This window comes from Myotis davidii, unplaced genomic scaffold, assembly GCF_000327345.1.
Source record: "Myotis davidii unplaced genomic scaffold, ASM32734v1 scaffold78, whole genome shotgun sequence".
In the NCBI taxonomy this organism is placed as follows: domain Eukaryota; kingdom Metazoa; phylum Chordata; class Mammalia; order Chiroptera; family Vespertilionidae; genus Myotis; species Myotis davidii.
The window spans coordinates 4,874,697-4,898,175 of NW_006290305.1; the positions used below are offsets into that span (position 1 = coordinate 4,874,697).

At 48.1% G+C, this 23,479-nt stretch overlaps 1 protein-coding gene and 1 long non-coding RNA gene across 3 annotated transcripts in view; one reads left to right on the plus strand and one right to left on the minus strand.

The window, feature by feature from the left end:
• The first annotated feature begins 2,673 nt into the window (after positions 1 to 2,673).
• LOC107183004 lies at positions 2,674 to 15,136 on the plus strand. The gene is made up of 3 exons (XR_001513785.1): positions 2,674 to 2,685; positions 9,245 to 9,247; positions 14,416 to 15,136. It is a non-coding gene; the product is annotated as an uncharacterized LOC107183004 (long non-coding RNA).
• Positions 14,620 to 23,479, minus strand: part of MTCL1 (microtubule crosslinking factor 1) — a 120,295-nt gene continuing 111,435 nt past the window's right edge. The window contains exons 13-15 of one of the 2 annotated variants that reach the window (XM_006763281.2): positions 21,566 to 23,075; positions 18,427 to 18,483; positions 15,708 to 15,796 (exon numbers count right to left, since the gene is read on the minus strand). In XM_006763281.2, the coding sequence (XP_006763344.1) occupies positions 18,445 to 18,483; positions 21,566 to 23,075 (1,549 nt within the window). In that variant the 3' untranslated portion in view covers positions 15,708 to 15,796; positions 18,427 to 18,444. Of the gene's footprint in view, positions 15,797 to 18,426; positions 18,484 to 21,565; positions 23,076 to 23,479 lie in introns of both variants that reach the window. The other variant, XM_015563599.1, reaches the window with a different exon arrangement.

The window sequence follows — 23,479 nt, forward strand, 5'->3', positions numbered from 1 at the left end:
AGCTGCAGAAGGAGAGAAGCCAGTTAGAATGAGGTCCCTGCCAGAGGCACCATCCCAGATGCAGCCTGTGGAGCCAGGTGGACAGCCGGACACGGAACCTAGTCCCTCAAAGGCTCTGCTTAGATGGTTGCCCTTTAAGTCAAGGGTTTATAGGGAAGCCAGAGGTTTGCTTTTCATCTTCATAGTAAGGACAACGTTGATCCCTTCTTCTCTTTCCAAGTTAACAATTCTTTCCATTATTTTGTAAAGAATATAGGAAGTGAATCCCCTTCTATTTGGCTATTTTAGCAACAGGTGCTGCACTGTGACTCTTGGGCCTATTCTAGTTGATTACAGCAACACAACACATAAAATTTTCTTTTTAAAAAACCTCGTCATATGTATTTCCTAGACTATTTTCAATCTTTAAAGAACAAATGGGTCACCTATTAAGCCGGGCAGTTTACCAAAACGCTGCACCAAATCTTTAGAAAGAATGTTGTTTTTCGAGTGCTGAGTTGAAGGCTTTGTGGGGAAGAGGCCAGTGTTGGCTATCTTCTGAGACCCAGAGAGTGTCTGGGATTTGTTCGCTCATCTTCTGTTTCACATTCAACTGTAAACCTACTTTTGCCCCCACCTGTATTAGGATTGAGAATGCCCCACCTGGAGCAGAGCTATGACTTCCTGAGAGATGGGCTGGCCCACTCAGGAGGGAAGTGTGGCTTTGGGGTGACATGATCTCTGGATGGCATCGTAGGTGAGGGATGACGGCTAATGTCCAGGTGGAGGTTACCAAGTGCCTCTTCATTTGTGGGAGCCATGGATCTACTGTAGATACGGCTTTTCAGAAAGCATCTTCTCACAGTCATACCAATGTTCCTTGATTGCTCACACAAGCTTTCCCACTGTAATTCTTTCTTTTCCGGCAAAACCATCTCATATTTGGAGCTGGGAGAAGATGCAGGGGGATCTCTTTGTAATCAGTGCCTCGGCATGACCAAGAGTGTGAAATGAATGGAGGATGGACAGATAGATGGATGAATGGGTGGACAGAGAGATGATTATGCAAACAGGAAAAATGAATAATAATAATAGCAACTATTTCTATTAATAATGTTAATTATTAATATTTTGGTTAATATTAGATATTAATAATAATATTTTAAAAATTAAAACCAAGAATTGAGGCAGAGACATTGGACATCTCTTTATCATCTGTCTTGGCTGGCAAGATAGGCACCTAGAGTTATCAAAATCCAACAGGAACTTAAAACACACTCTAGGCCAAGCCCTGCTTATTTGTTATCCAGTAATTATAAATTTCATGGTGGCTTAACCTGCACAATTAATAAAAAAATACATGTTGGAGGGTAGTGTATCTTTTCCGGGAGATTTTCAGACATTGCTTATTCACGTGAATCACCTATTTTTGGTAAAATGTCACCTGACAGCAGCACAGTATTTGACACATGTCAGCACATTAATGCTCTTGGCCCCAGGCTACCGCAGACACTGGCACGTCTCTCTTCTTAGTCAGCCTCAGCTCTGGTGCAATGGCTCCGATTTAACCTGCTTTGTTTGCAACCGCGTGCATGTGCCAGCATTTCCAGGTTGCACCACAATAAATTTCAGTGTGTTGATACTTTAGCGAATGCCTGGCTGGGCAGTTTTTCGATGTGATGGGTCTGATAACAAAGCTGTAAGTTCTATGGGGGAAGGGACCGGGCCTGTTCTGGCTCCTGCCATTTGTGCAGCCCATAGCAGAGAGCAAGTACATGGCAGAGGTCAAATATTCTGCTGAATGGCTGATTGAAAGTGACCCCTGTGGGGAGACTGGAATGGGACTTGTCTCTTTGGTACTCAGGGAGCTAGGTGTCTGTTTAAAAGTCTTTGGGTATGAACCTCCTGTATACCATCTCAGCTTATGCAGTCTTATTTGAAGATGACCACAGAGGGTTGAACTTCTCATCTTCTCTGTGACATCAGTGCTGAGTAACCAGCAGAGCAGCCATGCCTTCCCCTGTACCCCATGGCATTCAGGCCTGTTCTAGAATGCTATTCTAAACATATTTGTGTGTATGTATCTCCTTCTCTTGAAGGCAGGAACCAGGTTTTATTCGACTCTTGTCCAGAGTCTAGCAGAGTGGTCCATAGGGATGGGCACTCACTATGTGTTTGCTGAGTGAATGGACAAATAGACATAAAACCTAGTTTCATAGATGGCCCCCAAATAGTGCACAGGTAGGGAACAGATTACCAAAGGTATGTTTCTGGAGCTACTCAGAATTGCTTTCAGGAGATCTCTTCACTGAGCCAGGGCCAGAGGATAAATGGTGCAGAAGGGACAAGTACTGGCTGTTGGCTGTGAATGTGGGCTTTGGGCCCGATAGCCCAGGATCTGAACTCTTACTGCCTATTAATGACCTCACCTCTCTGAGCCTTGTTCCTCATCTATAAGGAGCCTAGAATTATTGTATTAAATGAGGCAATACCTAGTATATGGTCAAGTGTTTAATAAATTATTACTGTCGTGTAGATTATTAATTACAATTCTTGGATATATTAGGCTCAGTCAACAATCATGGGGCCTAATTGGAGGGAAGAATACAGATTGGAGGCAGAGGGGAGAGGTGAGGTTTCTGACACCGCCCTCTCCCTGTCAGCCCCTCCCTTCTTCCTCTGCAAGAGCTCAGGGTCTGCTTCAGTGTCTCCTGGAGGCCACTCCAGGGGAATCTGAGGGTGGGCAGGGGCCTCCGAGAGGCTCCGGGAAGAGCAGTTTATGGCTGGGGGAGCAGCCAAGTGACCAGAAGACCTCAGCAAGGGAGAAGTGTGGAAAGGATTGAGAAGGCGTGATTAATGGAAAACAGGCATTCTACTCAGGCCCCCAAATCCTCCATGTATTAAAGGAACGCTGTGTGTGAAAGTATTCTGTGAAGCCATGAATACAAATGCAAACCGTAGGTATTGGCATTTCAGTGCTTTTATTATTGTGTGTGTTTATGCTACACAATGTGTCCTTCAGGCTCCGTGGTTAGTCTATTCCTTAAATTGTAATGCACTGCACACACACACACACACACACACACACACACACACACACTGGAAATGAGAGTACTAGATCCAACAAACATTGCTGGAGGACCTACTAATTTATGCCCGGCACTGTGAGGTTATACGGAAGAGACCCCCCTGCCTTCATGGCTCACTACCGCCGATGTCTGTAAAGCCATAATGCATTAACTCATGGTTCCACCGAGGCCAGGGAGAAGTCTCCTTAGCTGTTGTCTCAACTGCAAGTGGCAGAGCAGAACGAGGCTGAGAAAGCTTTAATATAAACCGGGCCTCCTTGGCGGGTGCACAGCAGCCTGCTGGGCGGGCCACCTGCTCCTGCCCCGTGGGAAAGATCTGGTGATTTCAGATACAGAGCAAGAGGCAGTGTTCAGCTGAAACCGGTTTGGGTCAGTGGATAGAGCGTCGACCAGCGGACTGAAAGGTCCCAGGTTCGATTCCGGTCAAGGGCATGTACCTGGGTTGCGGGCACATCCCCAGTGGGAGATGTGCAGGAGGCAGCTGATCGATGTTTCTCTCTCGTCGATGTTTCTGGCTCTCTATCTCTCTCCCTTCCACTCTGTAAAAAATCAATAAAATACATTTAAAAAAAAAAAGAGGCAGTGTTCGGACTCCGGGACAGGCCTCATTCGCTGCACGGCCCACCTGCAGCAGTGAACTAAAACCCATATTACGGTTTTTAAAAAATGCTAGAGTAATGTGCTCGCCAGATGCCACTGCTTAGGCTCCCAAGAGCTAGGGCTTTGATGTTGCCAGGCAACGAGGCCCTGCCCTGCGCATCCGCAGAGCGAGCCCCTGGCTCACATCACCGCCCACCCCAGCCCTTGCCTTGACCAGCAGTTTGCTGCTCATTTGGTCTCCCAGGCGGTGAGTTAATACTGGATCGAATCCCTTTACCGGTCCCGGGCTGCTTTATGGGGCATCTGTGCCTGAGAACAGCGTTCCAAATTTCGGGTTCCTCCTGGAAGTGGGTCAGGTAAATTGAGACAAGATCTTCAGTGCCTCTGAGAATTCAGTGCAATTTGGGCTTGGGTTTTGAGGACACTGTTCCCAGGGGGAAGATGTTCCTGCCTTGTTACTTCAGGATTTTTGCCTTAATCAGCATGGTCTGGGGTTGATCTCAGGATGGAGGTGGAGCCAACAAGGCAAGAAGTGACTGGAAAGGTCACCTCTGAGGAAATGGTGGCTCTTCACACCAAAAACTCCCTCTGCTTTCTTGGGGTGGCAAAATCGTCAGCACTGGTGGCCCTGCAGCCCTGCAGCCCTGAAGCGCATAGCCGTGGGTAAACTCTGCCTTAGGGAAGCTGCTCTAGGGTTCCTTTATGGGAGAGACCAGGGGCTTCCTCTAGTTGAATGGGGACTAGGAAAGTTTTTGGTTTTTGTTGGGAGGAGTGGACTTGCTGTTATTGGGGCGGGCACCACAGGCCCGCCCATGGTCGGGTTAGTGTTGTGCCCTGAGGCAGCTGGAAGCCTGGCACCTCCACCCGCTGCCTGTCTGGGTTAGTGGAACATGCACGCTCAGTCCGAGGGTGGAGGCAGGGGTGAGAGCCACCAAGGCCAGGGTGGAGCAGGGGGGTGGCGCCGGGCTGGGGTGCCGGAGTCAGCATGGAGGTCAGCCAGCCTCCCTGGGCCCAACGAAGGGTGGGAGCTGGGGACTAGGAAAGTTTTTTAAACTGTTTGCATGTCGCCTTACAGAGCGGTGGCAAGTCAATTGTCCATCCCTAAAAAAGGGGTGAGGGCAAATGCCCTGTCTCGCCCTGCTTATCTCACCCAACTACAGGGTTGAGGGGAGAGGGGAGACCTAGGACAGTGCACAGACAACCCCTCCTTTGTGTGGACACACATTTTAAGTAAACAAAGTACACCTGTGGTCATATCTGAGGGTGCTGGGTGCCCCATCTAGTCCTATGGTTCTATACTTTTGTTCACATGTTGGGTCAAAATATTACATTATCAGTTGTGGTAATGCCCTGTTTTCTCCATAAGTCCCCAGTGTCTGAATTCACCCTTTTGTGTCAGGAGTTATGTGAGGATTTAACAGGCCACGATCCCTTTAGAAAGGATTCCGTACTGTATTAATAAAAGAAACGGTGGGAGGGAAACATTGCCTTTCTAGAACACATTGAAAAAAGGACTCCAGTCAAATAGGTCAGTTGAGGCTATTTTACAACCTTGAAAAAAAATGAAGTCAATGAAATTCAAGACATGAGTTAGTCTATTAAGCTCCAGGACAGAAACAGATGCGCTAAGATGAGCCCAGATCCACCTGACAGCCTAAATGTGTCCCCTAAGGGGGCCAATTCAACAACACAGGCTGGCCCTGTCTGCCAGGGCAGGGTGGCTAATGGAGTGGGCATGGGCAGCTGCAATGTCTTCTCAGTCAAGCCTCAATAATGCCAATGATTACCATGTAATCTTGAGTAATCTGATCCTCAGTTCCTTTGGCTGTCATCTTAGAACAGTAACCTCGATTCATAGGATTATTGAGAAATAATAATTAAATGAGATGATATGAACTTGATTCTTGAGCAAGTATTATATGACAGGCTCTTTGCTAACTTACTATCTCACTTAGTCCTCACAGCCACCTTGTTATTCCCATTATACAGAATGAGAAGACACAGTGCCACAGAGGGTAGAGCCTGGATCTGTTTTCATGTCTGACTGGACCTCACGTTTTTAAATCTGGCTAAGACTATGGCTCCCAAACAGCGCTGCAAAATTCTGACTTTGCCCAGGTCTCACCCCAGACCAAGTACATCAGAAGGGCTGGAGTGGCAAGCAGGCATTGGGTTTTTTAAGTCCTCATCCTCCAGGTGATTACTGTTTTGCGAACCACTAGGTTAAGAAATTCGGCTCTAAGTAGTTCTCAATTGTGACTACACAGTAGAACCACCAGGGAAACATCTAAAATATACTGAGAGCCACACCCAAGGAAATCTGATTTATTTGGTCTTGGTCAGGCCTTAAATTACTTTCTCTGAGTGATTCTAAAATGCAGTCAGCTAGAGACCATTGTGCTAAGTCACAGGGAAAGCAAGCACGGTGAGAAAATGGTTGCATTATTAAAATTGCATATCAAGTGAAGCTTTGGTAAACATGCTTTTAAGATCTTTTCCAACTTGTCCTTGTAATTCCCTAGGAAAATCCATTACTTTTGTCTCAGTTTGCTGGCTCAAGAGAGGAACTCAATCTGTACGTTTCCAACAAGTGTAGCTGGAAAAAGGGGGTGGGGTAGGAGGCAGTATCGTTGGAATATTTAGTTCAGTTGTTTCTGCTTCATACATGTAATCAATTAGTTCAACAATAAGCTCAGTTTTACCTTCATCTACTGTCTTAGCTAAAGGAACTAGATTTGTTTTGTGTTTTTAAAATTTTTTATTGATTTTTTTTTTTATAGAGAGAGAGAGAAAGGGAAAGGGAGAGAGAAACATCTATGTGAGAGCAAAACATCAATCAGCTGCCTCCTGCACACCCCCTACCAGGGTAGAGCCTGAAACCTGGGCATGTGCCCTGACCGGGAATAAATCAGCAACCTTTCAGTGCATGGGATGATGCCCAACCAACTGAACCACACTGTCCAGGGCTAGAAGTTTTTTTTTTTAATGAATTCAAAGAATTCAATATGGATAATTAACTTTGCATAGATCTCACCTCTTTATTAACATGAATTAATATTTTATTTATTTATTTTTTATATATTTTTATTGATTTCAGAGAGGAAGGGAGAGGGAGAGAGAGAGAAACATCAATGATGATAGAGAATCATTGATTGGCTGCCTCCTGCATGCCCCTTGCTGGAGATTGAGCACGCAACCTAGGCATGTGCCCTTGACTGGAATTGAACCCGGGACCCTTCAGTCCTCAGGCTGACGCTCTATCCACTGAGCCAAACCAGCTAGGGCTGAATTAACATTTTATATGCTGTGAAAATTTGATCTTCTGCTTTGATTTCTTCATATTATTTATACATGCACTTCCATTTTTTTGGACAGTGACTCCAGTCAGGAGGGACTAAGAGATGCTGCCCTAATAAATAATTCCCAAACCTCAGTGGCTTAACTTGCTAGGACTTATTTGTCCCTCATGTTATATATTTGAAGTGGGTCTGTGTATGACTGTCACTTAGGGGCCCAGATGGGTGGACACATGCTTCCACCACTGCCAAGGCAGAAAAAGAACAGAGGAAGTGGAATATCAGCTCTTAAAACTTCAAGCAGGCAGTGACGTGACCTTATGAAATAATATTGACCTTACACGGGTGTCCTGTGGTGCAGTCTCTATGGTCACCTGAGACTGTTGCTCCAGGTGGGTCACCTCTGTAGATTGTGTGCCCTCCTATTATAGCTGAGCCTTGATTGCTATTTGGAGGGATGTATTCTCAGGCTGATTGGTTTTAAGGACTGGCCATGACTACAGTGGAGGAGCTGTTGTGCGGGGGCTGACCCTATGGTACAGGATTTGCTTTAGTGGGGCTCTGGTGCCTGCTGAGTCTGCCCATTGAGCACATCACTGTGGAAGTGACTGAGTAGTGCTCTGGTGTGGTCTTTAGCTGGCTACAAGGTGTGTTGGTTCTGGAGCCTCTTGGGAGGTTCAGACCAAGGTCAGCTGCCACCTGTGCCCTGCTGAGGGCCACCTGGCATGAGCTACAAAGTGATCTGCAGACAGTTGCCTCTGGTCCTGGGCTTGGAGGTGCCTGTGGAAGGCTAAGCCGCCAGTGCTGGAGTTGGGGTTGCTTAGTGAGAAGTAGGGAACAAGAAGCCAGATGCTGCTTGTTTGGGGACTGTTTGGGGTTTTAAGAAGGTCTGAAGCATGAACCAAGACAGGCCATTTGTATGGAAAAGCCACTGGAAGCAGCCTGGGTGGGCCAGGAAGTTGGGGGCCAGGGTCTCAGGGAGTCACCAGTGTGGGGTGAAGAGTGTGAGCCAAATTGAAAGAAAATCAGATATGATGCCATCCTGCACTTACAGCAAAGGAACAGTGGCCTCTGCCAGCACTTCCGTCTGGGAGAAAGCTGCTCCTCCAGCTCTCACCTGAAGCCAGATGATTCTGTTCCTTCCTGTATGCCCAGATTGTGGGAGTCTGTCAACAAGTCCAAGTACGGGCCCTTTAAGAGGAACGCTTGGGACTCCAGCAGCCCTTGGCTCACTCAGCTGCAATCCCTGCTGGTTGTCACAGCCAGAATTTATGGGCACTTCTCTCCCTAGCATTTGGGCCCTGGGCTGGGAGCATGGTGTGGTGCTGGGACCCCTCACTCCTCAGTGGGGAACTTCAGAGCTGAGATATCCCTCCTGATTTCTATCCACCACACATGGGTATGGGACCAGCCTGTTCCTTATCTCTGCCCCTCCTACCAGTCTCAAAGTGGCATCTTCTTTATATCCTTATTTATAGACTTCCATTCAGCTAGATTTCAGGCAGTTCTCAATGATGGTTGTTCTGTAGTTTAATTTTGATGTGTTTGTGGGAGGATGTGAGTCCCACATTTACCTATGCTACCATCTTGACAAAAAGTCCTATCCATTCTTTTAGATTAGGTTGCACAGCACCTATTACCGTACCTTCCCAGCCCTCCCCCATCATTCCCAGGCCCAGAGCTTGTAGTTGTCCTCCTATAAAGTCAACTCTAAAGAGCAGGACCCCACTTTTACTAAATTACAAATGACTGTTAATAGCTTACAAGGGCTGATTCCTTTTGGAGAAGGACCAGATCTTAAAACAAATCAAAACAGGAGAACTTTGCTGTGTAATTTTGTGTCCTGAAGGGAAGGAGCTAAGAGGTGAGACCGGTTCTTCCTGGCCTGAGAGGCAGCAGAAGAATAAAGGCTTGGTTCAGCTTTTATCTGAACAACTGGGGTAGCTTTTGGAGTTCGGAAGTGGAGCCTGCCGAATCCTCAGCAGCAGATTCTAAAGCCCAGTTCTTAATGAGCAGCATGTGGCAAGCCTGCGATTGGTGACGCTAATAAACAGCACAAAAACTGCCCAAGCCATCATCAACGTTTCTCTGGGTCAACACAACAGCCTTTTATTGGGAAGCCTTCCAATCTTGCCCCTTCTTAACCTACACCATAGTAGTCTGCTGAAAAACGCCCCCCCCCTTGCTTAATATCTTTTAATGGATCCCCCACCCCCAGCATAAAATTCAAACTCTTTCCTGTGGACCATGAGACCTCTCCCAAAATCCCTTGCTCAGGAGAGAGTGGCCTTCTTTTGCTTCCTGGAACGCACTAGGTTCATGACCATCTTCTCATCTCAACGTTGTAAGCTGACATTCCCTTTCCCTGGCTGACAGCGACTTCTTGTCCAATCCTCAACTCCAATGGTATCCCTCAGGGAAGCCTTTCAGTTACTCTCCATTACACTTCACTTACTTATTTACTACGTGTTTCTCATCACTTGAGTTAAAAAGAAGCATCAGGCCCCAAATGGAGTCACTTGTGCTAAATCCATGTCAACAAACCAATACCTAATACCTAGCCTTATCGCAGCCTCAGCTTCTTCCACTGGGGATCGAGCCTGCCACCTGGGCATGTGCCCTGACTTGGAATTGAACCAGTGACCTCTTGGTTCTTGGGTCAACGTTCAACCACTGAGAAAGACCGGCTGGGTTCAGAAATGTAACCTTTAGCCAGTAAACCTGGAATTACCTGGTCAGCACTAGTGAGATAATCTGTGATAGGCTCCCTCCATTCCCCTTAGGAGGGGACATTGCCTGAAACAATGCATTTCATCCTCATAATGTCCTTTTTCTGACCCCTTTCTGTCTTTAAAAACCTTCCATTTTGTACAGCCCTTTGTCATTCCTTTCTATTTGCTCTATTCATGATTCCATAAAGCCAATTAAATCTTCAAGTTTACTCAGAAGAATTTTTATATTTTAACCCTAGAATATAAACTCTGGGAAAGCTGGGAGTTTGTCTTTTCTGTTCATCTCTAGTGTTCACAACTCCTAGCATAGCATCTTGCACACTTTAGGTACATAGTAAACCTTAATTTCTATAAGCCTGGGAAGTAGGTATTGTTACTATTTTCCAAATGAGTCTTAAAGAAATGGCTTAAAGTTGCATTACTTTAAGTGTTCCCACCAGGATTCATATTGATTTTCCCCTCTCTCAGTACCACCCTGATTTGAGTGACCCAGAGTGTATTTAAAGACCCAGAGTCATTAAATTCATTCAAACAGACACCTTGCTTATGACTCAACCTGACTTCTTGCTATACTGGTTCCAATGCACATTGCATTCAAAGAATAATGCTGAGAGGGCTAAATGCAAATTGAAGAAAAGCATGACAAGTAGCATATGTACTGGTGGCCACTTAAGCAACTATGTTTAAGAGTCAAAGCTGCCAGAGTGCCTTGATTATGTAAATTGACTGATGAATGTCCTGGTCATTCATTGTGAATTGCCTCCTTTTGGGGAATGCCCAAGGCTGTTTAAGGTAATCAATAAATACATTTCCATCAACTGGTGAATGAAAAAGATGAAGTATGTCCATAAAATGTAATATCATTCTATATAATAAAATCCTAATATGCAAATCGACTGAACAGTGGAACAACCAACGGAATGACCAGTTGCTATGACATGCACTGACCACCAGGGGGCAGACACTCAACACAGGAGAGGGAGATGACCAGCGGTGGCGATTGGAGGGTGGGGCTGGCCAGTAGGCGGCACCAGGCCACCAGCCAAGGTGGGTGCCAGTAGGGGTCCCTGGATCACCCTGCCTGCAGGTTGCCGCACAGATTGGCCCTGATCATCGGCCAGGCCTAGGGACCCTACCCTATATATTGGGAACAGTCTCTTAGATTTAAAAATTAAGACCTGGCAAGGCTACTCTAAAAATGGAAAAACAGGATGATGCAGCGATGACATGCATGGACTCTGGCTTGCACATTTTGTGGTCAGCCCTGATTCTGACACTTATAACGGTGACAAGCCCTATTACTTAATTTCTCTCTGCTTCAGTTTTTCCACCCATAAGATGGGGAAAATGGTACTACCTCAGAAGGATCATGTTATGTACTACTTTTTATACTCAGGGCAAAAAATTGTAGCTGCCCATACAACAGCAAGATACCTTTTACTTGTATGAACAGTATGGTCATTGGTGCATGCAGTGTCTCAGATTGCAAGAGGGATGTCCAATTGCCGGTTTAGGCCCTATTGGACATCCCCCAAGGATGCCACTGGGCTAAGGACCCCCTGCCCCCAGTGCACAGATTTTGTGCACCGGGGCTCTAGTTCAACTATAAAAGGAATAAGGTACTGATACATGCTACAATATGGATGAACCTTAAAAATATTATGCCCAGTGAAAGAAACCCTAAAGGCCACATATTGAGGGATTCTATTTATATGAAACATCCTGAAAAGGCAGATCCATAGAGACAGAAAACAGATTCGTGGATGCCAGGGGCTGGGTGAAGTGACTGCCAGGGAGTGGGGTGGATATTTCCTTTTAGGGTGATGAAAATGTCCTGGGACCAAATAGTGGTGATGATTGTACAACATTGTGAATGTACTAAAAGCCACTGGATTGTATGCTTTAAATGGTTAGAACGGTAAATTTTACGCTATGTATTTTACCACCATTTTAAAAAAACCCAATGAATTAGAAAATAGTAAATGATAGCTGTACTTCTCAGTTACTTTTTGAACAAAACATATACCCATAACTCTGACAAGCTTAATAAAAAAAGGGTGTAACACAAATGTACTGAATAAAAAGAATTATGATATGCATGTTTTTAAAAAGACACATAATATTGAAAACCTTTACCTTCTCATAAGAAGAAAAAAGGAAAAAAAAAAGAGTGGAATGTCTACTACAGCCCAGCCTGACCGCAGTTTGATGAGAAATGTCTGTGGGCCGCTGGTGCTGGCCATGCCCCAGGGGGCAGGGCGTGCCCCGCGTGCAAGAGCCATTAGCTGTGTCTGAGGAATCTGCTCCTGCCTCTTTCTTTAGGACATAAAAGCAAATGACACATTAACACTGGCTCCTGGAGACATACACAAACACTTCTTGCAGGCTGGCTCCTGCACAGCTGCTCTCCTTCCGCGCCCGCATCGCCCCCGTAGCTGCCTCAGCATTCATTTGGACAGGAGTGTAGAAAGTGTTTCATTCCACCATCTTGCCTATGCAAAAGTTGGGGTGGTTCCACAAGAAATGGACTCAAGAATACAAAGCCCAACTAGTAGAAAAGTGGGTGGTTGGAGAAGTTCCAGTCTTTTAAGGCACTGATGTCGCAAGATGTGGCTTTGCTCTGGACCTGCTTCCAGCCCAGGTACTGCCTTCCTGCCCTGGTCAGATGCTCTTTTTACCACCTCCTCACATAGCTGCTCCTACTCTTCTCCCACCGAACCACTTCTCCTGCCTTCATATTTAAATTCTACCCTAGCTGGTTTGGCTCAGTCGGCCTGCATACTGAGGGGTCCCAGGTTTGATCCTGTCAAGGGCATATACCTGGGCGTGCAGGAGGCAGCCGATCAGTGATTCTCTCATCATTGATGTTTCTCTCTCTCTCCCTCTACTAATAAATAACTATATATTTTTTAAAAAAATCCTGCTCTTCCTTTGAGGTCCGACTCAAGCCCTTTAACTTAGGATTTACATATCCCCTCCCCTCTTTTCCTCCCCATTTTGTTTTGTGCCTGGGAAGTCCATCTCCCCTACTTAGATAGCAAGATCTCTCTGATGACCAGAACCTCTCCTTGTAACTGAGAGTTCCCCACAGTTGTGAGCAGCTTTGCTGTCTTCCATGCACTTTCCCCCTCTATTCTCCCAGCTCCTTGGTTTTCCTTTGCTGGGCTAATCTGTCTGCAATAGGCTCAGGCAGCTGTGAATTAAAGCAGATCCAGGAGACTCATCCGTCTTGGGGCTTCCGCAGGAGCTACTGGTAAGAGACCCTCTTTCTCTAGGAGTTGCTAAACTGACAGGAGCCACTGGGGATGCTCACTGCCAACTCCTGGGATGCTTGTCTGAGAATAAAGCCACACAGGAGAGCAGAGCCTGATGGCTTTCTTCAAGGCTCTGGATTGTAACTGCCCTTGACCCCAAAGCCTTTTCAGTTATGAGTATTGACAACCCTCCTGGCTGCTAGCGGTTGCTTCCAGCTGAAAGGATGTTATTGTACCTCCCAGCATTTACCCTGGCACAAGGTAAGCACACAAAAAAAATTGTCAACATATTGATAGTTTGTTTGCAGTTCCATCTAGAGTGGTTAAGTGAAATATTTATTTTTTAGATTAAAACATTGTCATTGTGGTAAAATACATTTACCATTTAATCATATGGTTGTGCAACCATCACCACTATCCATTTCCAGAACTTTTCATCATCCTAAACAGAAATCTATACCCATTAAACACCAACTTCCATTCTTCCCTCTTCCCACATCATGGTCACCATAATTTTGCTTTTTTAAATCTATGAATTTGACTATTCTAGGTTCCACACCATGGGCCAAAAGTAGGCTTACAGTTGAGGAAGCATAACATTTATTGTATTATGAATTATTGTATTATTTTTCATATGACTAACTGTAAACCTATTTTTACCTCAACCTGTATAAGTGGAATCTTACAATATTTGTTATTTTTGTGAATGGCCTATTTTACATAGCATAATGTTCTCAAGGTTCACCCATGTTGTAGTATGAGTTAGACTCTCCTTCCTTTCTAAGGCTGAATAATATTCCACTGTATGTGTAGACCACATTTTATTTATCCATTCATCCATCAATGGACACGGGGGTTGATTTCACTCTGTTGTAAACAATGCTTCTATGAACATGGGTGTACAAATATGTGTTCAAGTCCTAGCTTTTAATTCCTCTGGGCCTATAGCCCAGAAGTGGAATTGCTGGATCATATGAAAATACTGTTTAACTTTTTAAGGAATCATCCCACTGTTTTCCAGAGCAGCTGCACCATTCTACATCCCCACCACCAGTGCACCAAGGTTCCACGGAGTCTACATCCGTATCAGTAGTTGTTGCTTTCCATTTTTTTGAAAATATTTAATGATGGAACTGTGCTAATGCTAAGAATAGAACTTATTCTAGGAGCCTGTGTGGATAAGAAGAGAATTGTTGCGTTCATGAAACATTAAAGCCAGAAGATCTAGCCTAAAATAGTCCTTCGTGTGTTCTGGGCAGCATGTCGGCTTTTATAGACTTCTACTCTCTCAGATCCATCTCAGCACCAGGTTGGAAACGTCTGTTCAGGAGTCACTGGCCACTCCTGCTTTCCCAATGAGGGGAGAGGGACAGAGGCTGGCCCATTCTGATTTGTGGGTAGCCAGTGTCCTCACCACCCCCCAACCCCACATCCACCCCTTTCGGCTTTTTCAACAAGAATGAAGTTGCCTTTTTATCTGCTTCAGGAGGCTCTTACAATCCGGTGAAACGACACCACCACGCACTCAGCGTATTCCAATAGACGCCTCGTGAGCAGCGGTTGCCTTTCCCCATGAGCTCCCCTGTCCCGCGATCCCGTTTATGGCATCTCTCCTCTTGAGCCCTGAGGAGAGACAGAGGGCGTGTGAGACACCAGGTCTGCAACAGGCTGCCATCATGTCAGGGCTTTATTTCTACTTCATCATTGTCTCGTACAGACTCCGAGCCACCGTCCTTTGTTCCAATCCGGCATCCTCATGTGCCATATTTTTCCCGTAAACAGAAAATTTTGAGTAAACACTGCGTATTGTCAGTTCATCTTTTAACAATAATTTAAAAAAGCCACGGATGTTGTATCATCGATGCAAGAAGACGACAAAAGTACAGTACGAGGGAACTCACAATGTGCACAACGGGACGACTCACTCGGGCGATGGCGAGCCCACAGCAGCAGTATGTACATGCACCCCAGCGCCTCGAACCCGAAGACGTGCAAGTCGATAGAATATGTGGATTATACAAAGAATTGGGTGAGCCCCGCTGAGGAGGCGGCGCCCTTTTCCTAAACGCTGACATGTGTTCCCTCCAGCATATAGGGCATCTGTCTTGACTATTGGCTTCCTGACTTTTTCACTACAAAAAGTTCATTTTATCAGACGGTCTGAAGTTTTCAAAAAATCTTAAAAATCAAAAACACCGAGAAAAGAAAATTAAAACACTCCAATTCAACATGGAAATAAAGCAAACCAAAACGTAACAGTGCAAATTCAACAGAGAGGCAGTCAGTCTTAGAGCAAGGGTGCGCAGGGTCTTGTAAAATGTACATCTTTAAAACGTTTATTTTTTAAAATTTATTTATATCTTAGGTACCCTTTTTTTTTTAAATATACTGTGTGTAAAAAAGATGGAGACAAAAATAGTTTTCTGAGCTATGAAAAAAATAAAGTTATTACAGGCACATTTACTGTTTCGTTCTAGAAACATCTCAGGTCAGAGGTTGGACATTCAGCAGCTGTGTGTTTTCTTAAACACGTTCTTTGACCTTGGAAAAACGAGATCTCTCCTTCTGGGCAGAGTTTGGCGGATGATGATGGTGTGGTTATGCAAATTACAGTGAATTATTCTGTGATAATCCATGCAAACTTGCATCCGTCACTGGTGCAGCTTCTCCCCGGGCGGCTCCTCCTCCCCGAACTCCTCCAAGGAGGTCGGGTCTCCGAGCGATGGAGCCGTAGAGGCAGTGGGGGAATGCGGGGCCCAGCGGGATGGAGGGCGGCGGTTTGCTGGTCTCTCGGGCCTGGAGAAGCAGGATTCTAGGGATGGAGCTAGAGCAGAACAAGGTAGTTCCTTCAAAGCCAGAAAGAGAAAGACAGGGTTACTCAGACAGACAGTGCCTCCGGGGGTGGGAGGGATTTCCCCCAAATACACTTCTCGACAGACTCAATGTAACAGACCAAGGGCAACTTCTGCATGCTAAATTATATTTTGCTCATGGAGAATGACTTAAAATGGTAAGGAAAGACCTCAACAGGAATGATCAGTGATGACAGTAATGGGAAGACATCGAGTGAGGATAAAACATGGCAAAGCCTTGAGATGGGTGTGTTTACAGAGCACCATCCGAACTGGGCTGGCACCTATGGAGGGCGGGAAAGCCACAGGCCACATGTGGTCTACCCTGGCCACGTGGTCGGTCTGATCCAGCTGATCCCATCACTCTGGTCCTCCTGAGTGACCTACTTAGTGACAATGACGGTCCTAAGAGGACAGCCTCTCTTGATTTCATCAGTTGTATTAGGAATGAGACTCACCTTAAAACAAGCTCTGCTACTGTTTATCCCAAATTGACTGGTAGTGGGTGAAACACACTCCCACAACATGAAAAAATGCTGCCGGCAGAAATTTTAATTTAGGTCTAGTTTTCTTTAATGACTCCTCCTTGCAGCAGCATTTTAAGAAAGGGGAGTCAGAGTGTGCTCATGCTCTTGTGTTGCGGGCATCCCACACCTTCTGAGAATAGTTAATGCCAGACACCCTCCACCATGGTGCACATCACCTGGAATACTTCTTCTCAGGGCTTGGTCTCCATGACAGGAAACAAGGACACCACACTGGGAATTTGCTGGCACAGAGACATGTGCAAAGCTGTGGCAGGAGAATACGGGGAGCTCTACAGGGTGGGACCCATCTGCCCAAATGACACTCAGACAACAGAAAGCTGAGATGGTAAACCACTGCAATGCTGATGACACAGAGCAAAGACCCTCCGAGCCAGCCAGGAGGTAAGTCAGAGGATTTAAAGAGAGGTGACAAGCAACTGCAGAGGTCAGAATGAGGAAGAGGTAGTCAGCAGCGCAGGCGAGCGACACGGAAGAGTCAGCGGCTGTGTTGAAGGACGATGTGACGAAAACCAGGTGACAAGGAAGAAGATGGAAGGCGGACAGGGGAGTGATGGAGTGAGGAGGCTGCCTCCCCGGGGGGCCCGCAGAGAAGGAGCATTAACATGGAGACTGCTTGTTGCCGGTCCCTGCCTCTTCTGTGGTTGGCACTTTCTATGACAATGGGGAGGCCCTAGTCAGCAAAGCACATATGCTAATGAGAACCATGACAACCTGAGGTGCCTGCCTGTGAACACACCGTGGGCCCTGAGATAGCTGGAATGCGAACTTACGCGGGGGTGAGCTGTGTCCTTACCTCACCTCAGCCCAGGGCATGAGGGGGCGCATGGTTCAGGAAATCTGCTACTGTCTTGTGTCTTCTGGTGTCACTGCTCCTGGTGTTGTAAGGGTTGTGTGTGCTTGTGCTAGTATGAGTGTGTTGTGTGCAAGTGTGTGTGCTGGTGGGGCTGCTGCTAGAGCAGTGGTTCTCAACCTTCCTAATGCCGCGACCCTTTAATACAGTTCCTCATGTTGTGGTGACCCCCAATTTCATTGTTACAAATTGAATATAATTAAAGCATAGTGATTAATCACAAAAACAATATGTAATTATATATGTGTTTTCCAATGGTCTTAGGTGACCCCTGTGAAAGAGTCGTTTGACCCCCAAAGGGTCACGACCCACAGGTTGAGAACCGCTGTGCTAGAGGGTTATTGGACACATTGCAGCCAGTTCCCACCTGGCCGATGTGGGACGAGGATGCACTTCCCATTCGTGTTGTGCCACCTCTTCTCCAGCACCTGTATGGGGGCTCCCACAGGAAGCGATGGCGGGTGGCCATCCCAGCACACATAAGCACACCACACTGTCCTTTCCCGACAGGCCTCGCCGTGGGCTCTGTGGGCCTCTGGTGCTTGGAGCACTTTAGTCTTGGAGAAACAACTGTACTTTGGCCCTGAGCGCTTCGGCGTGAGATCAGTGAATGAGCTAATTATGTCCTTGCTGACACACAGGCTCCTGTTTTCTCATGTGCCTCGACTTGGGCTCTGGAGTCAATTCTGAGAATATTTTTTGGAGCAGGGGTGACTTTGCTGTTTATTCAATCAACAGATACTTATTGAGCACTGACTAGGTCACCTGGAAGGACAAGATGTATTTGCTTTTATTCCTTCTGGTGCGGTTATTGCAAAAGAAGCCTCATTGCATTATGGTCGCACCTGATATAGCATATGGCAATAACTTGTGCCACCAAATACCGGTAGCAGGTCCAGCAGATCCCCACAGGCTAGAACTCTGTGTCAGAGACAGTCCCCTCTCTGAAAGCATACTGGCTGCAAACTGCACAGGGAGCAGAAACCTAGGTGGGGTCTCTATAACTAGGGAGCCTTTCTTTGCACCAAGCAGTCAACCCTCGGCAAAAGGGATTGTACAGGCCATCAGTCTGTCCCTGCAGACGGACCCAGAGCCAGTGGGGCGGCTGCCTCTAGGAAGCAGATCTACCTAGGATGCTTCCACCTGTTTCTGAGTGTCCGGCGCCAACCCCGAGTTACACCAATGCCCCCACCAGACAGTTTGGGAAGAAGGACGAAAGCACTTACGGCATGAGGCAGGCAGGGCTAGAGTCCCCAGGGGGCAGTTAGTAAGACAGTTTGGTTCTGGACAGAACAGACAGAGAAAGAAAAGAAAAGCAAGTAGGTTGAAAAGTATTTTTTTAAAGAAGAAGAACAGTAAAGGTTTTACATCAACAAGCCAGGTGCCAGCTCCAGGGACAGCTACCAGGAGAAGCAGGAAGTCCCCAAAAGTGGCATGGCATTCATGGGCACACAGACCTCTCCTCGGCCGTGTCTGAAGGGAGAGACGGCCTCCCTGTGGAACAGCCACAGGCCTCTCCCTCCTGATTTCTAGTCTTCCCTGAGTTGCCCTTTGGCGTAACACTTCAACCATCCTTTGGCACAGAGAGATGGAAGTCGCACGACTCTTGTATTTGAAAGGAGGCATAGAACAGCCAGTTTGTCACAATGATGCAGCGACCGCTGCTCACGCTAAAACTCTCCTTCCATTTTACACTTAGTTATGGGAGAGAAGAATAGAACTACGTTTCCAGATTATTTCCGTTCTCTTCACGCCAGACTCCTCCTCACAGCTTCTCTGCATCGCGGCATGGGTGTTAGGGCCTCAAGAGACAAGAGTAAGCAGTGTGTGGGTGAGAGTGGGAGGTCCGGCTGTGCGGGTCCCAGCCAGGACCCCTACATCCCCATCTCGCTGTGACCACTCAGGGAGAGCCCCGGCAGGCCATGCACAGCAGGATGGCGACGCAGAATCACTGGAGATTTCGAAATGAAAACCCAGAACCACCACAAAATTTATGGAGGGACAAGAAGGGCTCTCCATTGGGTCTAATATATAGTAGTCAATTCAGACAAGAAGTAATTCCACTGGAATCTAGAACAAGTAAAATTGCGACAACAAAAAAAGAGTCCAGGACACTGAAATGGTGCCAGCAAGTGCTCCAGTCAGGCTCTGACCCCGAAACTCTGCTGTGCTCCCGTCAAATGGCCGGTCATCTCTAAGGTGGTGAGCACACCTAGTGAGAAGGAAGTCTTGACAGAGAGCCAAAGGGCTGGGCATAGCTTTGTACCGGTAAAACCATTTTCACACCCGAGTACTATGATTCAGTCATTAAACCATTCTTCATATTATCATAGATTGTTTTTTAACTCAAAGAATTTTTTTGGTTCCTGAAAATTAATTTCTATTTAGTTTCAAATATAAATGGACATTCCAGACACAGCCAGTTAATGCTTTGGGACAAAGCCGATTTCAGCTGATGCCTTCCAGGCCCTGAGGAGGCAGGCATTCACACAAACCCTCCGCAGCCACTTACCTGAGGGCCCCGAAGGATGGGGTGACACCATCTGAGAACACTCAGCCACGGTATGTGTTCTTCTCAGAGCCTGCACATCACTGTATCACAAAGACTAGCATCTTCGGAACATGTGGGCCATGGACCGTCAAGGTCAGGTTGAACCATATGGCATTGCCATCTTAGTAGGTCACTGGCATGGTTTAACCCATTTGAGATTTAAACTCTATATACTGAGTTAAATACCACTTGATGGATGAGACTTGGAAATTGACCATCATTGTTTCCCTGCGAAATGTGGGGCAGAACGTAGAGATACATGTTTCTTCTTACTCATGAGGCCTGGGCCGTGGCGGTGGGAAAGAAGCGGGTGGCTCAAGGAGCGAGTTTCTCTTCTTCCTGATGACCCTCGCCATCCACTGGGCTGCCCGGCCTGGAGAATGCCTGTGGGTGGGTGTCTGGATCCCAGTGGGGTGGAGTGTGTCCATGTCAGCTACTGTGGGTCAGGGCTCACACTCAAGTCTACACATGGATCACTCCCGAACAGTGACCAACCAAGTGCTGTCAGCAATGGGAAGCAGGCATCACCACTTCTGTCCCCCAGCATTGTCATCGGGCTTGGTTTTATTTTGCTCATTCTGGAAGTGGGAATGGGGATTGCTTTTTAAGGTGGCATGGGACGAGTATATCACGTATGGATAGGCATCAGAACAGAATTCAAGGTTGACTGATTTGAGGATATTGTTAATAGGGACATAATAATAATTACATGACAATGTGATAGTATGTGTATTCATCCTATATAATAAAGAGGTAACATGCAAATTGACTGTCACATCCTTGCAAAGATGGCCACCCCCATGTGGTCACAAGATGGCCTGCAGGGGAGGGCAGTTAGGGGTGACTGGGCTGGCAGGGGAGGGCAGTTGGGGGTGACCAGCTGGCAGGAGAAGGCAGTTGAGGGCAATTGGGCTAGCAGAGGAGCAGTTAGGCGTCGATCTGGCTGGCAGGGGAGTGGTTAGGGGGTGATCAGGCTGGCAGGCAGAAGCAGTTAGGGGCAATCAGGCAGGCAGGCAGGCAAACAGTTGGGAGCCAGCAGTCCTGGATTGTGAGAGGGATGTCTGATTGCCGGTTTAGGCCCGACATCCCCTGAAGGGTCCCAAATTGGAGAGGGTGCAGGCCGGGCTAAGGGACACTCTCCCCAATCCCCCAGTGCACAAATTTCATGCACCGGGCCTCTAGTATAATGATAATGTGATAATAGGTGATGTGTCAGAGGATAATCACACTGCATGAAGGTAGGGTTTTGATTGTGTGTGTTGCCTCGCCTGGGTTATTACTGGGGGGCTTCGTGGACACAGAGAGCAATGTGTGAGAGGAAAGGCTGCAGCTCTGCACTGAAGCCCTCACTGGAGTCCAGCTGCTGTAGCTCCTCGTAAGAAGGTCTAGAATCCACACTCTCAAACCCTCCCCGGCACACCTCTTGTGCTGTCACATAGGAAGACCTGGAGCATGCAGAAAGCCCTGACACGACTCCCATACTTTACACACAGACATTCCTAGGACACAAATTTACCCCCAAAGATGGCACATTATGACCCCCCAAGTGAAACGCCCAGATAAACAAATGAGCAGCCATCACTTAGACCAGAGAAGAGAACCTGAATCACTTTAAAAATGTAGCTCAGAGTTCATGTTTCTGCCTATTCCATTCTCCCATAAACCAGGTATCTCCCCAGCTCACAAGAACCTATTATGGGCCAGGATTCTTAAAATCAAATGACCTAGTACAATCCCAGGTTCAAACTTGTTTTCCCAGCATTTGAGTGGAAGAGCTGGTAGGGTGAGGGTGTGGACTACTGAGCTTTTATTACCTCGATGGACCCTGGTTCGGCTTTGACTGTCTCTCCCACGAGGCTGTCACTGTTAAGACTTGGGAGGCCTTGGGGCGCCTGCCTCCTCTCCTCCTTTAAGGCGTGCTCCAGTAGCTTCTTATGGAGGATCCGGGCTACACTCTCGGTGAACGTGTAGCCAGGGGGAGCGGATAAGTCCTGCCTCACAGGCGTGCCCTCTCCCCCTTCCTCCCTACAGGTCTCTGAGCCAACCCCGATGGGGCTGGGTGACCGTCCCCGGGAACTGGGGCTGGTGTCCTGGCCTGGGCCCAGCTCCGGCTGCGGTTCTGCTGAGCGAGACCGACCACCAGCCCGCATCCCCTTCTGGAAGGGGTCCTGCACCACGGGGCTGTGGTCAATGATGTTGAAGAGACTGGAGAGGCCATCATTGATGGCGGTGTGCACGGGGCTCTCCCGTGTGGTGGTGGAGCGGGCCCAGGCTGACTCACTGCACCCCTTCTGGGCCAGCCCTGGCGAGGTCCTATTATTTGGCTGGTCAGCTTTGGGGAGGGGCTTCCTCTGCAGCTTGGGAGACCCATACTTGGGGGAGCAGCATGTCCGTTCGAACTTGGCCTGCACCTTCTCGATGGCAGGGGCCACCTGCCTGCTCCTAAGGCCACGGGATGGAGACGATGCGGGTGTGGCACCCCCCCCTGCCTTTGGTGTGAGACACTTGTGGGGGCTGCTGGTGACGGCGCTGCCGCGCAGGGCTTCGGTCTGCAGGCCGACGCTGATGGTCTGCACGGTCTGCGTCCCAGTGGTCTGGGACCCATTGGTCTGGCAGGCCATATCCTTGACCAGGGGCTCGGGGGAATTAGAGCAGATGGCATAGTCACTCATGTTCTTGGATATCCCCAGGCTGTGCAGCGGGGAGGCGAAGCCCAGGGAGGGGCAGAGGGTGCCATCCAGGGGGCGCAGGCCTCCCTCCCCATAGTCTCGGGGTTGCCTGGGAGGGGGACAAGGCCACCTGCTAAGCATGTGTTCTGAGGGGCCCCCCTTAGCGTCTCCTGGGCCCCCTCGGGCTCTGCTTGTAGCAAACGGGCCCTCAGGCTCCGGGTGGCCCGAGCTCTCACCGCCGGCCACCACGATGCTGTCCATCCTGCGGACGGCAGGCGGGCTGTGCAGCACCCGCACCCCGGACGGCTCGGTGCGGACGTGGCTCCGCAGGGGCTGCTTCTGGCAGTGCTCAGGGCTGGTCATGGTGTCCGTGGTCATGGTGACGCTCGTGGTGAGGTACCAGGATGAGTCAGGGAAAGGCTCCACACTGGCCTCGCCCCCAGACCGCCCCGCCTCTGTCCTGCCTGCCCAGGGGTCTGGAGGCCTCTCGTCCCAGCTCTTGCTGTTGAACTCCTCGATGTATTTCAGATCATCAGGGGACAGCGGGGGAGTGATGTCCTCTTTGCTACTGGCCGCGGGCAGGCCTTTCTCCGGCAGGAAGGGAGAGACGTCCATCAGGCGCTGGAACTCAGACATGGAGGACACGGACACCGCCCTGGGAGAAGGAGTGGGAGAGGAGACAGTGTCAGCTGCCCACCAGCCCGGGTGCCTGCCAACCTGCACGGCACGTGCCTGTGTCGTGCCAGCCGCTACCATAACGATGAGAAGGCTTTCCAGCCGCCTGATGCTCTCTACCCCTGGGCTGACCCTGTGGATGTTCAATAGGCTTTTTATGGCTCTGGAATTGTTCCAGGACCTGTGTCTGGGTCAGAATGCAACACAGCCAACCCGCAAACACTGGGAACGAGTGGAAGGTGGGGCTCTCAGGCAGGCATAGCTAAGCTCCAAGCCACCTTGGATGCTTCACTTCAGCCTATGGTGCCCCACAGGAGGAAGGGACACCTGGCTGTGGCCTGGCGTCTCCATCTACTGACCAGAGCCTTCCGTCCCCACTGTACT